Source organism: Cynara cardunculus, assembly GCF_001531365.2.
Source record: "Cynara cardunculus var. scolymus isolate 2C chromosome LG 7, CcrdV1, whole genome shotgun sequence".
NCBI classification, from domain to species: Eukaryota; Viridiplantae; Streptophyta; class Magnoliopsida; order Asterales; family Asteraceae; genus Cynara; species Cynara cardunculus.
Window position 1 is genome coordinate 6,431,302 of NC_037534.1, and position 18,115 is coordinate 6,449,416.

Sequence of the window (18,115 nt, forward strand, 5' to 3'; positions counted from 1 at the left end):
AGATCAAAATAGGCTATTATATTCATTTTAAATCTAAAATATTAAATCTATGAATTAGTTCCAACTCCGTCACATGTGGATCTTTATCTAATTTACAGATTTAGTCCATGTGCTTATAGATTTGGTTCAAAACCTTATTTTTTTACATTTTGACTCTTACACAAATTAAGGAAGTGTCACCTACGAAACTAATGATATTTTTAAAATTCAAGAAAAAATGACTAAGAATAACTATTTTTATTAATTTATGTTTTTATTAGTATTTTTATATTTGAAATGCTAAATAAATCCCTATATCAAATTGTCATTCACAATGTGACATGAATGAATATAGATCCATCTCTTTTTATGTTCCCAACATAAGATTTAACCTAAAATGGTATCCATATCTATTAATTTTCATTTCATGTTAAAAAGCATTTTTAACAGATTTTTTAAAGTAAAAGTTTATATTATTTTAACATGTTCCTCTATCTTATTTTTTAAAACGGAGAAATATAAAAAACTTTAAATATAAAGAATTCTATAAAATTCTCTGATAATTAGAACGAAATGTTATTTTAATATTTCCCATCAATAAGATTGATTTATTTGTTTTTTATTATAAATTTATCGGGATGATAAAATTTGTAATTTTTTTATAATATAGTTGGCATCGAAATTCACTAAATATAAAAACTATTTGAGTTGAATAAAAAATCTTGAACCATAAGGGTGGTGTATGATTGGTTTGAGCTTAGCTCCAAATGTCAAAAGTAACAGGATGTCTCAGGTTCAAATCCAAGGAAAAATAAAAATCCCTTTGTGGCCACGAAGGTTCAAATGCGGTGATGCCGGACTATCTGTAAAGCAGATGGTCGTTTTGGGATTAGTCGGCTCGCATAGCGGGTTGGATATTCAGGTTAATCAAAAAAAAATATAGGGATTTTGACTTTTGATTCTTTATTTTAGAGATATTATAAAGAATCTGTTAAAAATACTTTTACTTATTAATTTTTTTTATTTATATACATTAATATTAATACTTGTTTTTTATATATAATTTAGTCTGATTAAATGTAAATAGAGATAGAATGTTATTTGAAATTTTGGTTTTATTTTGAAGTTGTAGAGTTGAAGTGAAATGAAAGGAAAAAAGCCGTCAGAATCGTATTGCATGCATCGGTATCAACCCAACCCAAACCATAACCACTTGTTAAATTAGTTTTAAATCTATAGAATCAGTCACCAATCTGGTTACCTTCTAATCCTTTTCTTTTTCTTTTTCTTTTTTAAATCTAAATTTGCTTTTTATATTGTATATATAAAATACACCATTGTACCTTCTAATTTTTATTTTTTTTATTAACCTGGATATCTAACCCGCTATACGAACCGACTAATCCCAGGGCGACCACCTGTTTTGCAGATAGTCCGATATCACCGTATTTGAACCTCTGTGGCCACAAGGAGATTTTTATTCCTCTTTGGATTTGAACCTGGAACCTCACTTTTGACCTTTAGAGCCAAGTCCAAACCAATCAAGCACCACCCTTGTGGTTGTACCTTCTAATTTTTACTGGATAAGCTCCCTTCAGTATCACTTGCCTTACAAATTAAGCCGGATGAACATCAAGAATCTTATTCGATAAGAGGTATAAAAAAACCGAGTCTTACATGGTAAGTGAGATTTTTACCCGGTAGACACTTACTGGGTTTAAGACTCTTACCAACAATCCATTTTGATAACCGGTAATGTTACATGACAAGGTAACTGAGTGTAATTTCTTTTGTTGTTAAACATATGATAGACGGCCCCTGACTCATTTTTGTTCTGTTTTTTCTTTATTCATTTTGCATACAAACACTTATAACATGCATACCTATCACGTATCATCTTTATATTGCATTAAATAGACAAATCATGCTAAAAATCGGATCTCGAACCTATCGTTTCGTCATAACAACGTATTGGATCTTTTCATCAAATTCATAGGCTACTAATCAAGGATACCATAAAAGAATTGTTCCTTCAAAACTTGAATCTATCAATAATACAAACTAGTTTCAACTGTAAGCTTTTCAAACACCAAAATGCTAGCTTTTGATCTTCAAACTTGACCCAGAGAAAGTATTTGTCTATTGGTATTACAGATTTTGCTTCATGCCGAAATCTTTTTACATGCGATCTGATTTGCTGTTTCCACAAAGTCCCGAAACGGCTTGCTGCTAGGGAATCTAATATCATAAGAAAATAAGGTAGAAATGTTATAAAGATTACAGACAAACCAAAATACTTGAGTTTTGATAGGTTGCATGGTCCACATGGTAAAAGGCATCAGTGATGAAGTCTTGATTGATGGTGGTCTGCAAAATGGGTATGATGCCACCCTGGAGTGCCGCCACTGTAGGTGTCTCACGGCGACCCAGTGGCAAGTGGGTGGTGCTCGGAGTCGAACCCCATTGGATTAATAGAGTTGATAAAACTAGAAGAGTATATTTGACGTCTGAATTCCAATTGAGTTGCTCTTTTATCCTATATAGACTTGCATATTATAACAATTTCTAGATTGGGTTCAAATTCGCACATTGTAATTAACTCGTGTCTAGTTAATTTTCCTACAATACAACAAAAGACATTAAGGGTGTGTCTGGTATGTGGATGTGACAGGACAGGCAAGAGTGGAGGCAGGCGGGTGAAAGAATTATAGAAAGTTTTAAAATTTGATATGGATAGTTTAGTAATTTACCAATCTTGTCTCATCTCACTAATTTTTGTCCCACTAACGTGATGTCTAGTCCTGGTCTAATGTTGCGCCAAATATGGGATAACAAGTTTTTGTATGTTCTAGCCCCATCCCACTTACCAAAAGCATCCTAAATGCACGCACCAGGTGCTAGGAGTTTGAAGAAAGTATTGAACTCTTAAAACGTACCTTTGATTTTAGAAATATTGCTTCTACAATGGCAACTTCTTCAGCTTTTGACCTCTCAAACCGTTCCAAAATGCAGCTGCATTGACCACTTTCTTTCCCGGCAGCTGGACTTCCAGGACCTGACAGTTGTGTGACTAACATCAGCTCCCATGTCGATATAAATATCATATCTACATTTGAGTTCTTTTTTTTAATCCCATAGGTCCGTGAAGTTAACAGCCTCCAGTGGCCTTAAGGGGATTCAAACCAGTGCTCGTTGGGGAGCAAACCCAGGTCTTACCAGTTGAGCTACCCCAAAGGGTTCATCTGAGTTTTCGTGAGAAGTATATAAACTTTGAATAAATCTTGTTATGGTCCATGAATGATCACCTCAAGAGCAGTATTCCCGCCACATGGTATGATCAGTGACCCTTTCCTGAAGGTCACCTCATCATCTTTGCTACTCTGAACATCATTACTGTGATAAACTCTAGAAGTGATGACTTTTAGCTCAAGCTCGCTGCATTTATCACTCTTCTCATCAATCACATAAATTCTAGCACGGGTTCCTGGCCAACCTGCAAAAGCCCGCACCTAGAAGGTTGTATGTCATGATAACAGATTTGGATCAGACAAGATTAATCTTATGGCATACCTTGTTATGTAGAACTAAAGCTTCTTGGTCAAATAATAACCATGATTCCTCTTGAGTTATCTGCATCAAGCAGCAAAACCTTATTGGCTTACCAAAATTCACATTCTTCCAATTTTCTAGGCAGCTTCATGGCTAAGCAGGTGCAAATTTACGCACCTCTGAGTTTGGACGCAGATGTGACAGGACAGGTCAGGACTGGATGGGCACGAGCGAGGGTGAGGTAGGTAGGTGAAAGAATTATGCAAGGCTTTAGGGTTTTAAATTGACATGGGTAGTTTAGTAATTTACCAATCTTGTCTCATCTCCCTATTTTCCACTTATTTTGGTAGGACAAAGAAAAACTTAGTCCTGTTCTGTCCCTGTCTTCACGTCGCACCAAACGCACCCTTAAGAAACAATCACGTGTACTTTTTGATTGCAGAAGAGCCCTTTTATACGCTATTGATATATAACTAGTTAAAGCAGCATCAAACAAGAAAAAAATCACAGTTTCCATAAAGGCCATGAATGTCTCGATGTATGAAAGAACTCGCGTAACTGAACTGATGACATAAATCTTGGCAATCAAGAAACTTTCGGGAGTTAAATAAAATATCATTAAATAAAATATACCTTTGGAGCCAACGTAGCTTTGGAGTCATCCTGTGCTTGAGCTTTCATCTTTGCTGACCCATCAAATATAGACGGAAGCTCTTGAAGCAGAAGTTTAGATCCTGCACATATTAGGATCAATCAGCTGTAGATGCAGATACCTACGTAACCATGCACGTATGATTACTGCAAACTCTGAAAGAAGCCCTTTTCATTAACACAATTGTATAAGATTGTGTACAATCCTAATCAAGGGCCTACGGTTGAAGACTGTACATTTGTTATCTGAATAGGCCTATATATCCCAGAAACAACAGTCTAAGCTAGCTCAGATGGAAATTGTGGCATGCAAATTCGAACAACTTAGTATCGTCCCTCATAAGTCTCTGTTCTAAGCTATCTTACATTCAATTCATGACTGAATCAAGAAAAGCAGATGAAGAAAATACAAATACGACAATTTAAAACAAAACTTGTGGTCATATGCGCCCCAGCTAGACTCATCTATATTGAAACACTTGTATGACATCTTCCATCTGTGTCATATCAATAGGATGGCACAGTAAACAGGCATTAAGTTAGATGTTTGGTTTAGGACCAGACGTCAAGAAGTAGCAGAAAAAAGAACACTGCTCTAGCTACGAATGAGCAAGGAAGAATGATCAACCTCGTGCAAATAGCAGATCAAGCAATTCTGGAGCCTGCAAAAAAACCAAGTCAAACGTTATTAACCTACTAATAATCCCAAATTCTACAATTACATATAAGAAATGACCACATTTACTAGCAAAAAGGAATGCTAATTTATTATGTGTAATGAACTTGGGAACATTAATAGGTTTAACTATTTGCATTGTAGTATACTGCTTCCATTTTTATTCATCTACAATTAGCTTTTATATGGAAAAATGTGTGTTCTGCAAGCCAATGGTTCTAATCGGGTTGGCGCCATAAGTGTCGTTGAAACTTTGTTACTTTCATACGTCTCTCATTTTCATTTTTCTTGATAATCTCTGTTGTGAGAAAGGCAAGAAGCTCTACTATCTACCCATTTGTGCTCTAGACGGCATAACGGAATTGAACAAATTGTGTTCTTGGAGTAGAAGATGATTGATATACAGCAAATCTACTACTTTTTTTTCTAAATATATGATTACTTTTTTGTAATTTATGAAAAGAATGCAAGGAAATGCATACCTTAATATGATCATCTATTTCCATTTTTTCGCATGCAATAATGGGACCAGCATCCAGTGCCCTGACAGTGAATGCCAATGATACGCCAGTTTCTTTAACTCCATCCTGATGAATTTGTGTATCGCTTACAAAAAGATGCAATCATTCTACTATTTACTTCAAAATATATGAATGAAAAATGAACCTGCAATGCTCTCTGAACAGGAGCTGCTCCGCGGTATAAAGGCAGCAAGCTTGGGTGTATATTAACAGTCCCTAGGAAGATTCAAAAGTAATTAAGCTTTACGCCTAGCATCAGAGTTCAACGAACTTTAGTTCAAATAGAACAGAGAAACAACACTTGACACTTGATCGTTTGGCCATGTGTTTTTTACAGCTATATCATTAATAATAAGTTAGATAAATATCTCATCAAAGTCGCAACTAAACATAAGATTTTCTCTAATTCTATCAAGACATGAGCCTTCACGTCTTGTGACATTGTAAATTGTAATACCTCTATAATTTTGATGTTGCTTAAGTGGTTTCTTTTAATAACGGGATGTTCGCAAATCTTCCCTTTTCAATATTACAATTAAATGTAGAATTTTGCCTTTTCAATATGATTAACAGAAACTCAAAGAACATAGGTAGTGAGAATTTTCAAATTTTAAATGTTTTCAAGTTTTTGTGTAAATGTATGACGAAAATAAGCATCACGATGACAGCTAAGAAATCCAAAAAAAATCAACCACCAAGGCAAATGTTAAGGTATGGAATTCACGAGTAACAGATGTATAGGTCTAACTATTGGGTCTAACTATTGGAGTTTATGTAGCATAATCTGTGTGACTTCAAGTTCATGATAGTTATCTCGTTCTTTTGTCATGTAAGTTTAGCAAACTTACAAATAAGCTCTAGAGTCATAAAAGAAGAAGAAGAAGAATTGCTTTCAAGAATCCCACCAATACAACTTCCGAGAGAAGAATGTGTATATGTTCAATACGAAAAAATGACATGGTTATGATACTAATTTATGCGTTTATATCATGAGACTGCAACATATGACCAGCTAGGGTCACGAAGCTTTGGATTTTCTATCTAAAAGCATCATGAGATCTTTACAAACCCAAAACGCTGATAAAGAACACTGACCTAATGAGGGAATCTTTAAAAACTTGGTTGGTAATATATTGCCATATGCTGCCGTGATGCAAAGTTCGGGCTCAATTGCACTAAAGTTGGTCAAAAATGCTTCCTGCATGACAATGAAATATAAACTACACACTCATAAAAGAATGTTGAATGGACAAGAAATCATTTGATGTGAAAGGTGTAGGTAGTTGTGAGGGGCAGAGGCACACACATCACCCCTAAGACACAAGATCCATTGAAATGAGGAGCAAGTCAATTTTATTTAGCAGGACTTCATTTATTATTTAAACCACAGTCCCATTAAGTCCTTCGTTTTGCCTTCGATATTGCTATTTGTATCTTCTCTTAATCTTTGATGAATCTATTTGTGAACATGAGGATAATTGAATATCAATTGTTAACATGCTATTAGAGTGTTAGTGCTAATTGAATGACATTGATTAATAGATCTCATTGCTGATATGTAAAATTGTAGATGTTAACTAATGACTATTTAATTATATGTCAATGGTTAACATGTAGTTGATGTTGATTGAAATTGTTAGCATTGGTGGTTATCTGATTTTAGTGTGTATGTTAATGTTGGTCTAAACTGCTCATGTTAAATTGTTGATTGGTTATTCTTTAATTGAAGGTTGTGGCTTCTTTGTGTATGCTACTAATGTTAAAGAGCTTTTTGCAAGTTATTCGCCTCGCTCCTCATGCCTGGGCCCATTGGAGACCTTTGCCCCTTGCACTTTAAATAACACTAACAGGCTGTTTGACAGATTCGAATGGTTTGGTCCAAAATGATAAAGAGGCTGGGTATAATTTGGTGCGAAATGAAAATTCTCCGTTTGATTATTGATCTTGATGGGTTGACTAAAAGTTTCCCTTTACAGCTATGAATGATACAAATTAAAGTTAAATATAAAATTAAAACAATTTTATTTTATAAATAGTTTTATTTTTCCTTTTTGTTAGATATGTAGATTAGGGTTTCACTTTCTTGTTTGTAGTTGCATGGTTTCCTTAAAAAGGTTATTTCTTGTATATAGAGATGCACAAATGGGACTCAGACAGAGAACCAGCGCAGCCATGGCTGGAAAAGGACCGGTTAAGGTGAGGACCAGGCCCAAAGGGCCGATCAGCCCTCACTTTATTGGAAAAAGCCTGGTTAGGACACGTCCTCATTTGGACTGGTTAATGGGGGCGGAGAAGGAGCTAACAAAGTGGATGGTGGTGGTGTAAACCAAGCAGCAGAACTAAACAGATGGTGGTGTGAGCCAAGCAGAAGAAGCTACTCAATCTCCAATTTGGTTGACAGTGTTGTTTTTCAAGTTTACAAGAAGAAAGAAAGCAAAGAGTAGCAATGGAAAAATCTTGCTTCTAATGGTATGGATAAGCAACCTGCGTTGAGTCAATAAGTGGCTGTGGCCCGATTCATGAGGCATGAAGTTGATTTACCAAACAAGCTTGACCTCTGACCGAATCAAAGGCCACCTTTGATTCATCTCATTCAGATGCATGCTAAAACTACTATCCATATAGAACTTTTAAAGAGTGAGAGGATTAACAAAACCTAAATCAACTACTGATATTAAATTCATCCACCATCTTCTATGCCTATTTAAAGGCCAAGTGCTAGACAAAAACCATATATTCGAAAATTAATTTCTATCAAGTGTAAAAATTTTAGTCAACAACTTATTCTAGCAGAAACTTAGCAACTATTAACAAGAAAGCTGATTATGCCATCTGCTTGAGCTTGTTTTAACCGAAGGAATATATCATACATGAACCAGATTGAGAAAAACACTTTACATAATTAATTCTTAAACGTGTGAAGTCAGTACGCAAAGATGAGAGTCAGTATAAACTATATGCTACATTACCTCGCTGGCTTTAACAGGTGTGAAAATCAGATCGGCAGGGAAACCTCTATCAAGAGCATGCTGTGCAACAGGAGACGGCATCACCTTTCTTCCCCTATCTCTCCCTGAAGGTGGCTGAGTAACAATAGCTGCAACCTGAATCACAACAGATAACAATCACAAGTCATCTTCTTAATTTCAAGCCATTGACTACTCCGAAATCTAAATGACTAAATCCATTAAAGGGTCCGATAGATAATCACTCATGAGGCAGTACAGTAGATGGCTTTCAGTACACCAACGGCCAGATTTATAATCACTCATTCAATGCTTGTCTGTCTGAAAACTACAGCAATTAGTTTTTTGTTCCAAAAGTTGTTAAAAACAAGAATACACCAACCATTCCAAAAACTAGATACACTTAGAGGTCAAATGGTTAATTGATACACTGCTAAAATTCTCAAAAGTGCTACAGATAAAACATCTGTCATAATGTTAATCATGTCAAAGGGAAATGCTGTATACAAAGACCTTTCCCCAATGATCTTTGGTGTAGTAGGGTTGTAATTAGAATTCATATCGGTTTTTGCCTTCGGAAAATGCTAGTTTTTAACTCAAACCAAAGTGATAATGCTGATTCCTCGTTGTGTGATGCCAAACAGATAGAGATAGCATATTACGTTATGAGATTTAGCCAATTCCAACTCAAATGATATTTACTAATTCTAAGACAAAAGGTATACAGCCTTAGATTTAGAAAGAATGAACCCTATCATCATAAGTGTAAGCAAGTTATTGAACCCACAGTCATAATTCTCAAACATTGATGACATGATATTCACAAATATTTCTACAATTTCCAACATATAAAGAAATCGAAATATAGTTGAGGCATCGAGTATCAATCACAATTCATATAAAAGTAAGTACCTCAAACATGGAATCAGCAGCATTGGATGCGTCAAGAAGAGTCTCGAGAACAGAAGCAGAAACCTAACACGAAACAGATAGCAAATTAACAAACCGCAACTCAATCAAAATCACAAATAATCACTTATTACAATGCTGTTTACACAAATTACAGAGCAAAGAGCAACAGATTACCGATGGAGAACCCAAGAAAACGAGTTTTTTCTTCTTGGCAGAAGAAGGGGTTAGAGAAGTAGAAAAAGCGACGGCAGAAGACGAAAAGGAAGGCGTTGGTAAACAGCAAAAGCGGCGGAGCATCAATGAGTGGTGCATTGTTCCGGCTGCTTGGTTCCGATGAGTAAACAAGCATTCAGAGTCGTGTTTCACCGGCTGCTTTCATCATATTCGAAGCCATCTCCGTCACCGGATTAGATGCTTTCTTTCTCCGTCGTTCGACCGTAAAGGGTAAAAATGTCATTTTTCAACCTTTATAATTTCAATTTTGGTGCATAATCATTAAGTGGTTAGAATGTGTAAGATACTTTTATATTATAGTACAAAATAAAATATAATTATTTGGTAATTATTTAAAATGAAATTAGAGTGCTGAATGGTTAAAAGATACATAAGATACAAAACCATTTAGAGGGTTTCAGAACTATTAAGAGGCAGACTTTTTTTTGTCAAACAATAATCACCTTTTAACGATTCAGTGGCTGCCTCTTAATGGAACCATTAAGAGGTAAACATACAACCAACTCACTTGTGAATCCTCTGAATTTTTTTTAATTAATATTTTAAAATCCTCTGAATGATTTTGTTATCATATATCTTCTTTAACAATTTAACATCTTAATTTCATTCTGAACAATTATCAAACAATTATATTATAGAGCTTTTTAATCATTCTGACAACTTAATTATCTTAAACTAAAACATCCAGCAACTACCAAATAGCCCCCAAGTGTTTTGAAAAGTCCAAAAAACTCAATAAAAATTTCTCATTTTGAATAGTTTAATCACTAAACTATTTTCTTTTTTTAAATAAAAAGATCATTAACTTTCTCATTTTAAATTATTAAGTCCGTAAACTATTTTTTTAAATTAAAAAACCATCAAACTTTCACATTTTGAATGCCAAAGATCCTGATTTAAAAAAAATATAGATCATCGAACTTTAACTAGTTAGTAAATATTAACCAATTTTTAAAAGTGCAATGGTTTATTTATTAAAAAATTGTTAATCAATCAAAATAAAAAAGTTAAATGGGTTTTTCATTCTAAAAAAACATTGAGTTTTTCATTCAAAAAAATGGAAGAAAATCATATTTAGAGGTTGTTTGGCAGTTGCTGAATAGTTGGATGCAGAATGATTAAATGGTCAGAATGATTAAGAGACTTTTATGATATAGTGCAAAATGAAATATAATTGTTTGGTGATTGTTTACAATGAAATTAGGGTGCTCAATGGTTAATGAAGACTCAGGATACAAAATCATTCAGAAGATTTCAGAACTATTAAGAAGCAGACTTTTTTTTCCCAAACAAGATTCATCTCTTCACGATTCAAAGGTTGTCTCTTAATGGAACTATTAAGAGGTAAACAAATAACCCCTTAAAGAACATCCCTGGAGTTCCCAACATTCCGCCCAACTTCACTGGCGTGAAAGGCGCGCGAAGAAAAGCTGCCAGAAAATCAATTTTCTTAACTATTTAACCCCAAACCTAACCATTCCAAGATATGGATCAAGGTTTATTCTAAAGTCAAAAATGCATTTAAAACGTCAAAATATACGTACTAAAATCCGGGTGTTACATAATACATACAAAAGAACATGAAACAAAGCAAATAGCAAGGGTTTACAGACACCATTAGTATTATGATGAGAAATTGCAAGCTTTTATATCTATATATATAAACTGAACACATCATTTTCAACATAATCCTCCTACTACATACATACATTTTTCCTAAATGCCAGCAAATAAACTTTCATCAACCCACCCTTCCCCCTTTCGATTTCCGTTACAAACTAACCATCGTTCTTTTGAAAAAACACAAGAAACGTCGGTTCGTAAGATCGATAGATTCGAGAAAACGTAAAAATTCCCAAATCCAAAAGAAAACATCTTACTCGCCATTTTTCGTCAACAGTTTTCTTTCATTTAGCATCTCTCCAAGAACGATGGTTTGATTACAACAGAAAAAACCAAGTATGATCGGCCTAAAAAGTCAATAACTCTTGAAAAAATGGTCTTCGGTATCAAACGTCACCTAAATCCGAAGTGTTCCATATACAAACCTCCAAGTTCAGCTCACCCGACGAATTAAGGTACCCAAATGGAACCAAAAGAAAATCGGATGGCGGAATACCTTCGACCCGACCTGGAAGAGTCTGCGTGTATGATTTCAATCTTAACGAGCTGTTTCCTCTTTCTGACACAAGACAGTACAGAAAACGCTCGTTACTGGAGCTTGGGCCGATGCAAGTTACCATAACGGTGTGCCCGATATTTTCGGTCCCTTTATTGAGTAAGAAAAGAACACCATCGTCTTCTGCTTGGAGGACGAGAAAGGTTTCATCCATGCCTAATGATACGGGTAATGGGGAATTATACTGAAACCGCCTTCCGGAATCCCAATGTTTGGTGCTGAAATGATCTGATAATTCTTGAAACAAACCGGTGAAGTTGCAGTTCAGAAGAGGGCATGTAGATTGACCTGCGTACATACCTCTATTATCGTGGGCGTTCGGGTTTGTGTATTCTAATGGATTCTTGTAGCCATAATTATCAATCCGCACAGGCGGTGTGTTTTCGTTCTTGTAAGCAAATGGTACGTTTTCCTGCAGCGATTCCAGATCATATATCAGATTATTTCACTTTGATCATAATAGTATGCGGAGAAAGCTCAAATGAGAACCATAAATAATTTAAGAACCTGGGAACCATCTCATGTAATTATTCATGATGAATAAACCTAAATATTCACACATGAATATCATGCCTTCTCATTATTCATGATGCCATACATTTTCATCATGATTATGATCCATTTTCATTATGAATAAGTTTTGCGATAAATATCTATCACGGCATTCATCATGAATGATACATGAATAGTTGGTTCTCATGTTTTCACAATATTTATGGTTCTCATTTGCACCTGCTTCATAACACGTAATGCCGTGATAAGAATTACATAAATCTATTCATTTTGAAACATTAAATCATGCTAATTGAAATTCCAAAAAAATATTTGAATCGATACTTTTGGCAGATAGGTTCCTAGAATCACAGGTTAGATAGCGGGATTTGTGGTATTCACGTAAAAAGTCACTCTACCCTTCGGGGTAGAAGGCCCCCCCCCCCCCCAAAAAAAAGGGACCATACTTTCGAGTGGGATTATACAAATCCAAATCCAATCCCACAATTCAGAACAAAAGAACGAAGCTAAAAAACCTTCATGTGGTTCACAATCAAAAGCTAGCAAAAGACAAGACATGAGACATGAATTCAAATAAAACGTCATTTGACCTAAAAAATGTCGGTAATTTACCAGGTTTTCATCTTGTCGAACCAGAGTACCACGATTAACTCTAGCAGCCACCTCTCTCAATGGGAGCACGTCGACATGATCCCTATCATTTAACAACCCCAATCCAAGACCTCTCTCCTTGCAAATCACCTGCACATCAATAAAAATCTTTGAACTTGCATAAAAATACAAGAGTCCACTAATTTTTTAAACACACTGAGGCGCGGATTCAAAAAAATCCGAAGGGGGCATTAAATAATTAACATACTACAAAATAAAACAAAAATTAATTATAAAAAGTGCGGTGACATACAAGTGGTCTATTTCATTTTTTTTACTTTCTTTTCTGCTACTGTTACCAACGAAAATTAAAAAGAGCCAAAGGAACTCGATCTTGCAACCTATAATGCCACATGCAAGACATTACCCGGAGACTGCAGCAACCACTTTTTGTTAACTTAGGGGAGCCGGGAGAACACATCAAATTAAAGCGACCGCCCCTTTAAGACCTGTAATATTTTTTTTCCATTGCATCGGGACGATAGAACGGGGGCACAAGCACCCCGTAGCCTATGAGTAAATCCACCCTTGAACACATTTCAATTCTTGCAAAAATGCAAAAGAATAGATACACTACATTTTGCAAGAATGACTGATTTTGCACATCAAGTGTCATGTGCAATGGTTTTTTTGTATTTAATCTCCAGAATTTGTCACAAAACCACTGATTCTTAAAAAGTATAGTGTTAATTTTGCATTTCTTTTCTAAAAGAGATGGTTTGTTTGCAACAAAAAACCGAGTACAATAGTTTGAAGAGCAAACATCCGAAGATATACACATGTACAAACATATGTATGTATGTATTTATCTATATATGTTTGTGTAGGCATATCTATATGTATTTGTATTATATATAGGGGCAGGTTCGAACAAGAACGCTAACTATTTAAGAAAACAAGAAAAAGTTCGTTAATGTACAAAATCAGATATGATTCACGTACAAAAATCATACATGATTCACACATATATATATTCACGTACAAAATCATACAGGTTCAAAAGTCGTCCTCTTCCATTTTTTTGAAGTTAATGTAAAATCACATGTGATTTTGTACATTAACGACCTTTTTCTTGTTTTCTTAAATAGTTAGTGTTCTCGTTTGAACCTTCCTCTCTCTATATGTGTGTGTGTGCATATATATATATATATATATATATATATATATGCGTGCATATGTACCCATGTGAAAAAGATCATTGTATCCGGACTACAGCTTACCTCTCCACATCCATAACCACCAAGCTCTTTCTCCTGTTTTTCTCTCTCAGAAATAGCTTCTTCTGTCCACGAGGATAAGCATGGAACAACAACCGGTCCAGGTTCACAAGTTCCTCCAATGGCAACACTCTCGTAGTAAAAGAGCTGTAAATTTTGATAAAACTCTTAGATTGCCAAACAAAACTTGGAAAGAAAAACAAATACTCACATGCATTCTAGTTCACCTGAAGAAATAGAAGACAACCACCCACTGCACGCTGTTTCCCTTGCCGATAACGAGATACCTCCCTAACGAGCCTATCAAGCAAGAATTTTGCCCAATTGTACTCATGAATAGAATCCATATCCGTCAAAAGATGAAGAAATGAAGGGCTAACGTCTAGCCTTGCCGTAGGGCACAAAAGAGTTCCTAAAACATAGAGAAGAAACGCTCTCTTAAAATCATCTCCTGCTTCTGGTTGTCCCAACCTTTCTTCTAGAAAACGAACTGAAATTCCTCGATTTGAAGCGTTGTACTTTTGACGCAATTCGGCAACCAAGTCATCAGGCCCCGAGTTTACCACATCCTTACCAGTAGCTGGTAATCCCATCACAAGTTCCACATCATGCGGGTACAAAGGAATTCGTTCACCACAAATCTCTAAGCTACGCCTTATGGTGTTAAATCTTTCTAGCAACCATAGGCACAAGCTGCGCCTCAGAGTTCTACATTTGAGATCAAGAAGGCTGCCAAATCCCATGCTCTTCACAGCTTCCTTTTGGTCACTTGTGAAGTGTTTTAACACGTTGACTAGACGACCAGGAGAACACCTTGTGACTAAATTGGCCTGCATCACAAACCCCATAAGTAATAAGTAAAGTGTAAAAAGCATTACTGTGAGAATATCTGGAAGTGGAACCCCGTTACATTACTCTTCAAAAAAGCCCTTGAGATAAGGAATGTTCCAACATATATAGGGGTAAAGAGACCATGTCCAGCCGATATGGGAATCTTAACTTGCCCCCTCCAACAGGGGCTATACAGAGACATTGCCCCAGAGTTTTAAGTCCCTAGAGGTGGAAGACCCCAACTCTGATACCATGTGAGAATATGTGGAACCCAATTAGATTACTCTCGAAATAAGCCCTCGAGGTAAAAAGGGAGATTCCAACATATATTTAGGAGTAAAGGGACTGTGTCTAGCCAATACGATCAGCTAACACGCCCTCTCCAAAGAAGGCTAGACGAAGAAGGTGCCTCGGATGTGTCGAGTCCATAAAGATGGAGGACTATGGCTCAGATACCATTTTAGAATATGTGGACCCAATTACATTCCCCTCCGATAGAACCCTTCATAAGAGAAGGAAGGTTCTAACGTATATAAGAAGTAAAGGGACCTTGTCCAGCTAATATGAGACTCTAACACGCCCCCTCCAATGAAAGCTAGACTTAGACAGTGCCCCAGAGTAACGAGTCCCTAGAGGTGGAAGACCATGACTCTGATACCATGTAAGAATATGTGGAACCGAATTAAATTGATCTCCAGAAGATCCCTTGAGGAGAGAACGGAGATTCCAACATATATTGAGGAGAAACGGTCCAAGTCTAGAACTCCAACAATCAACAAACTGAAAAATCCTAAAGATGGTACCACCTGCTTTCTAGGTTTAGGTTCACGGGCGGGAGCAGAACTCAAGTAGTCATCCCACACTTCACGAGCACGCTTGGTGTATTTTGCTTTTTCTTCAAGGGTCATCACTTTCCAAGCGTCTGAGGCCGCTTTTGTCGCCTAAATGAAGATAACATCAACATCAATTCTGGTTAACATTTCTTAAGCATTCTTTCTAGATACAAAATCGGGACAGCACATCAAACCACAGCCAGGATGCTTACAACTTTCAGACCAGAGGATTCAGGATGGGAAGCACTGTATTCCTTAATGAACTCACGGCTACATCATTGTTCACAATCAAGTATATTAGTCACTGATAGAGCAAAAACCAACACAATTGAATACCAAAAAAAACGTATTCGATTTATTACCTAAAATGTACCCAAGAACAAGCAGGACGAGGTGTACCACCTTGCTTCTTCTTTTTCTTCCTCCTGCTCCCTTCGAGCTCGAGACCTGTCATTTCTTTCCTCTTTCCCACCATGGAATCACTTTCACTAGGCACCTATTTAGAAGAAACAAAAAGGGTTTACGATATCAGATTGAAAACCCCACCAGAAAGTTAAAACTCACCAACAAAACAGTTGTTAATATCCAAACAACAAAAAGGAATAAAACAAGAAAACATAATTAAAATTTAATCTCATTAGTAGCTTTAAATTTTAATAGAACCCAATTCATAAGATTCACCAAGTCTTCTCTAATAGCTATGATAACAGCAATTCATCAAAAAACCTACATAATCACACTAATCATCATCTAATCCCACTTGAAAACTCCAAATACTTTCAATGGTTTCTGCCTAGCATACCATCTTAACCTAGATTGTAACCATAGTTAAAGATGTGTTTGCTGTCAGAATCAAGAACACCCATCACACTCTCCAATTCATATCAAATTTAATACAAATAAAACTAAGAAATCTCAATTCCATATCAACAAAAGCATCAATTTTACAATCCAGATCAAGAATCAAGAACACACATATGTCATCAACATAAACGGATCACAAAGACTACACTTTAACGAAACAAAACAAAACCCGCTAATGCAAATTAAAGATTAGAGCAAAATTGAAAAGGGGGATCGTTACCATTGGGGAGAAAATGTCAGCTCCATCGTCGAAATTGGGAGAGCTATCAGTAACCATGTATACAAGATTGTAAGAAATATGGTTAATTAGGGTTGTAAAAAGGGGGAAAGTGGATAATTTTTTGGGTTTTTTATAGGGATGATGATTCTGATCAAGTTTCTTACACGAATCGGTAGTGAGCTTGCCTGTGGTTAAGGAGAATTGAAAGGGGGAGACAAGGATGACAACATAGTTTTGAGGAGTTTTTCTTGATTCTGATCGGATGCATTAGAAATGACCCCCCCGTTTTTGCATATTTACTGCTGCGCTATATTTTACATAAATGGTCCCTGTATTATGGAATGTCTCAATATTAGTCCCTTGACTTTTTTATTTTACTATTCATTATACAAACAAAACTTTTATAAATCATATACTTGTATTCTTATACTCGGTAGTAGGGATGTTCAAAAACTCAATCAACCCAACGTAAAATAACTCAACTCGAAGCAACCCGATGTCTAAACAAGTTATAAAATTTTCAAACCGTAGATATTGGGTTGATATTGTTTGAACTCAACCCAACCCGATGAACCCGATATCCTTTTATTTCTTGGATTTAATATGATTGTTAATTTCTATTAATATATACATTAGACAATTACATCATCATGTGCGCTCTTCATATACATATCTTTTCAATCTATTCACATCCCTATATAACGCATTCGTATATATGTTCAGTAACTGTAAACATATATACGTAAATTGAGAAAATTAATTGAATGTGATATATGTAAGAAATATGAATAAATTGTATCAAATGGTTGATGATGAAAAAAAATTATGAGTAGAGAAATAACATATTCAAGGTTAGAAGAATATTCTAATGTATCAAAGTACCAACCCGACCAACCCGTACGGTTTGGGTTGGGTTGCACTTTTGTTTGAGTTGGGTTGGGTTGGGTTAAGATTTTTCAAACCGCAAGCATTGGGTTGGGTTGTTCAAATGTCTTCAACCCGATCAACTCAACCCATGAGCACCCCTACTCAGTAGATTTATATCTTTTTTCTTTAATAAAATTCTCGTAATTTTAAAAAGAGCTTTCCGACATATCTTGTCTTTTCAAAACTTTTCACATGTTATAGGACTCTCAGAGAAATAGGATCTCTGTTATTTTAGGGTAGAAGAAATGTCTATATACGTTCCACATTGTACTCTACTTTTAAGTGAGATATATCAGATACATATAATTTGGTCTGGTTTACGTCAATCTCCTCCAAATCCAGACAATCGTCTGATGTTAATCGTTGGTAATTGTCAAGATCATTAATATTCG

General features: G+C 35.6%; 2 protein-coding genes across 4 annotated transcripts; both read right to left on the reverse strand.

Moving 5' to 3' along the window:
* Window positions 1-1,972: 1,972 nt before the first annotated feature.
* LOC112515944 (methionyl-tRNA formyltransferase) lies at window positions 1,973-9,701 on the reverse strand. The gene is made up of 12 exons (XM_025122927.1): window positions 9,429-9,701; window positions 9,255-9,317; window positions 8,346-8,480; window positions 6,472-6,574; window positions 5,522-5,592; window positions 5,338-5,442; window positions 4,808-4,841; window positions 4,162-4,262; window positions 3,550-3,609; window positions 3,285-3,488; window positions 2,916-3,034; window positions 1,973-2,217 (listed from the first exon to the last, which is right to left on the reverse strand). Exons 1-11 carry the CDS (start codon window positions 9,564-9,566, stop codon window positions 2,939-2,941), a joined length of 1,110 nt encoding a protein of 369 aa, XP_024978695.1. The 5' UTR covers window positions 9,567-9,701; the 3' UTR covers window positions 1,973-2,217; window positions 2,916-2,938.
* A 1,322-nt stretch (window positions 9,702-11,023) lies between these two features.
* On the reverse strand, window positions 11,024-17,022 carry LOC112515255. 3 transcript variants are annotated; one of them, XM_025121959.1, is made up of 9 exons: window positions 16,797-17,022; window positions 16,075-16,208; window positions 15,925-15,982; window positions 15,686-15,820; window positions 14,520-14,878; window positions 14,276-14,348; window positions 14,052-14,195; window positions 12,793-12,921; window positions 11,024-12,079 (listed from the first exon to the last, which is right to left on the reverse strand). In XM_025121959.1, exons 1-9 carry the CDS (start codon window positions 16,851-16,853, stop codon window positions 11,498-11,500), a joined length of 1,671 nt encoding a protein of 556 aa, XP_024977727.1. In that variant the 5' UTR covers window positions 16,854-17,022; the 3' UTR covers window positions 11,024-11,497. The 3 variants fall into 3 exon arrangements, with proteins under 3 accessions (XP_024977727.1, XP_024977726.1, XP_024977725.1); XM_025121958.1 differs by having other exon boundaries at window positions 11,024-11,895; window positions 11,968-12,079; window positions 14,276-14,878; XM_025121957.1 differs by having other exon boundaries at window positions 14,276-14,878.
* Window positions 17,023-18,115: the final 1,093 nt, after the last annotated feature.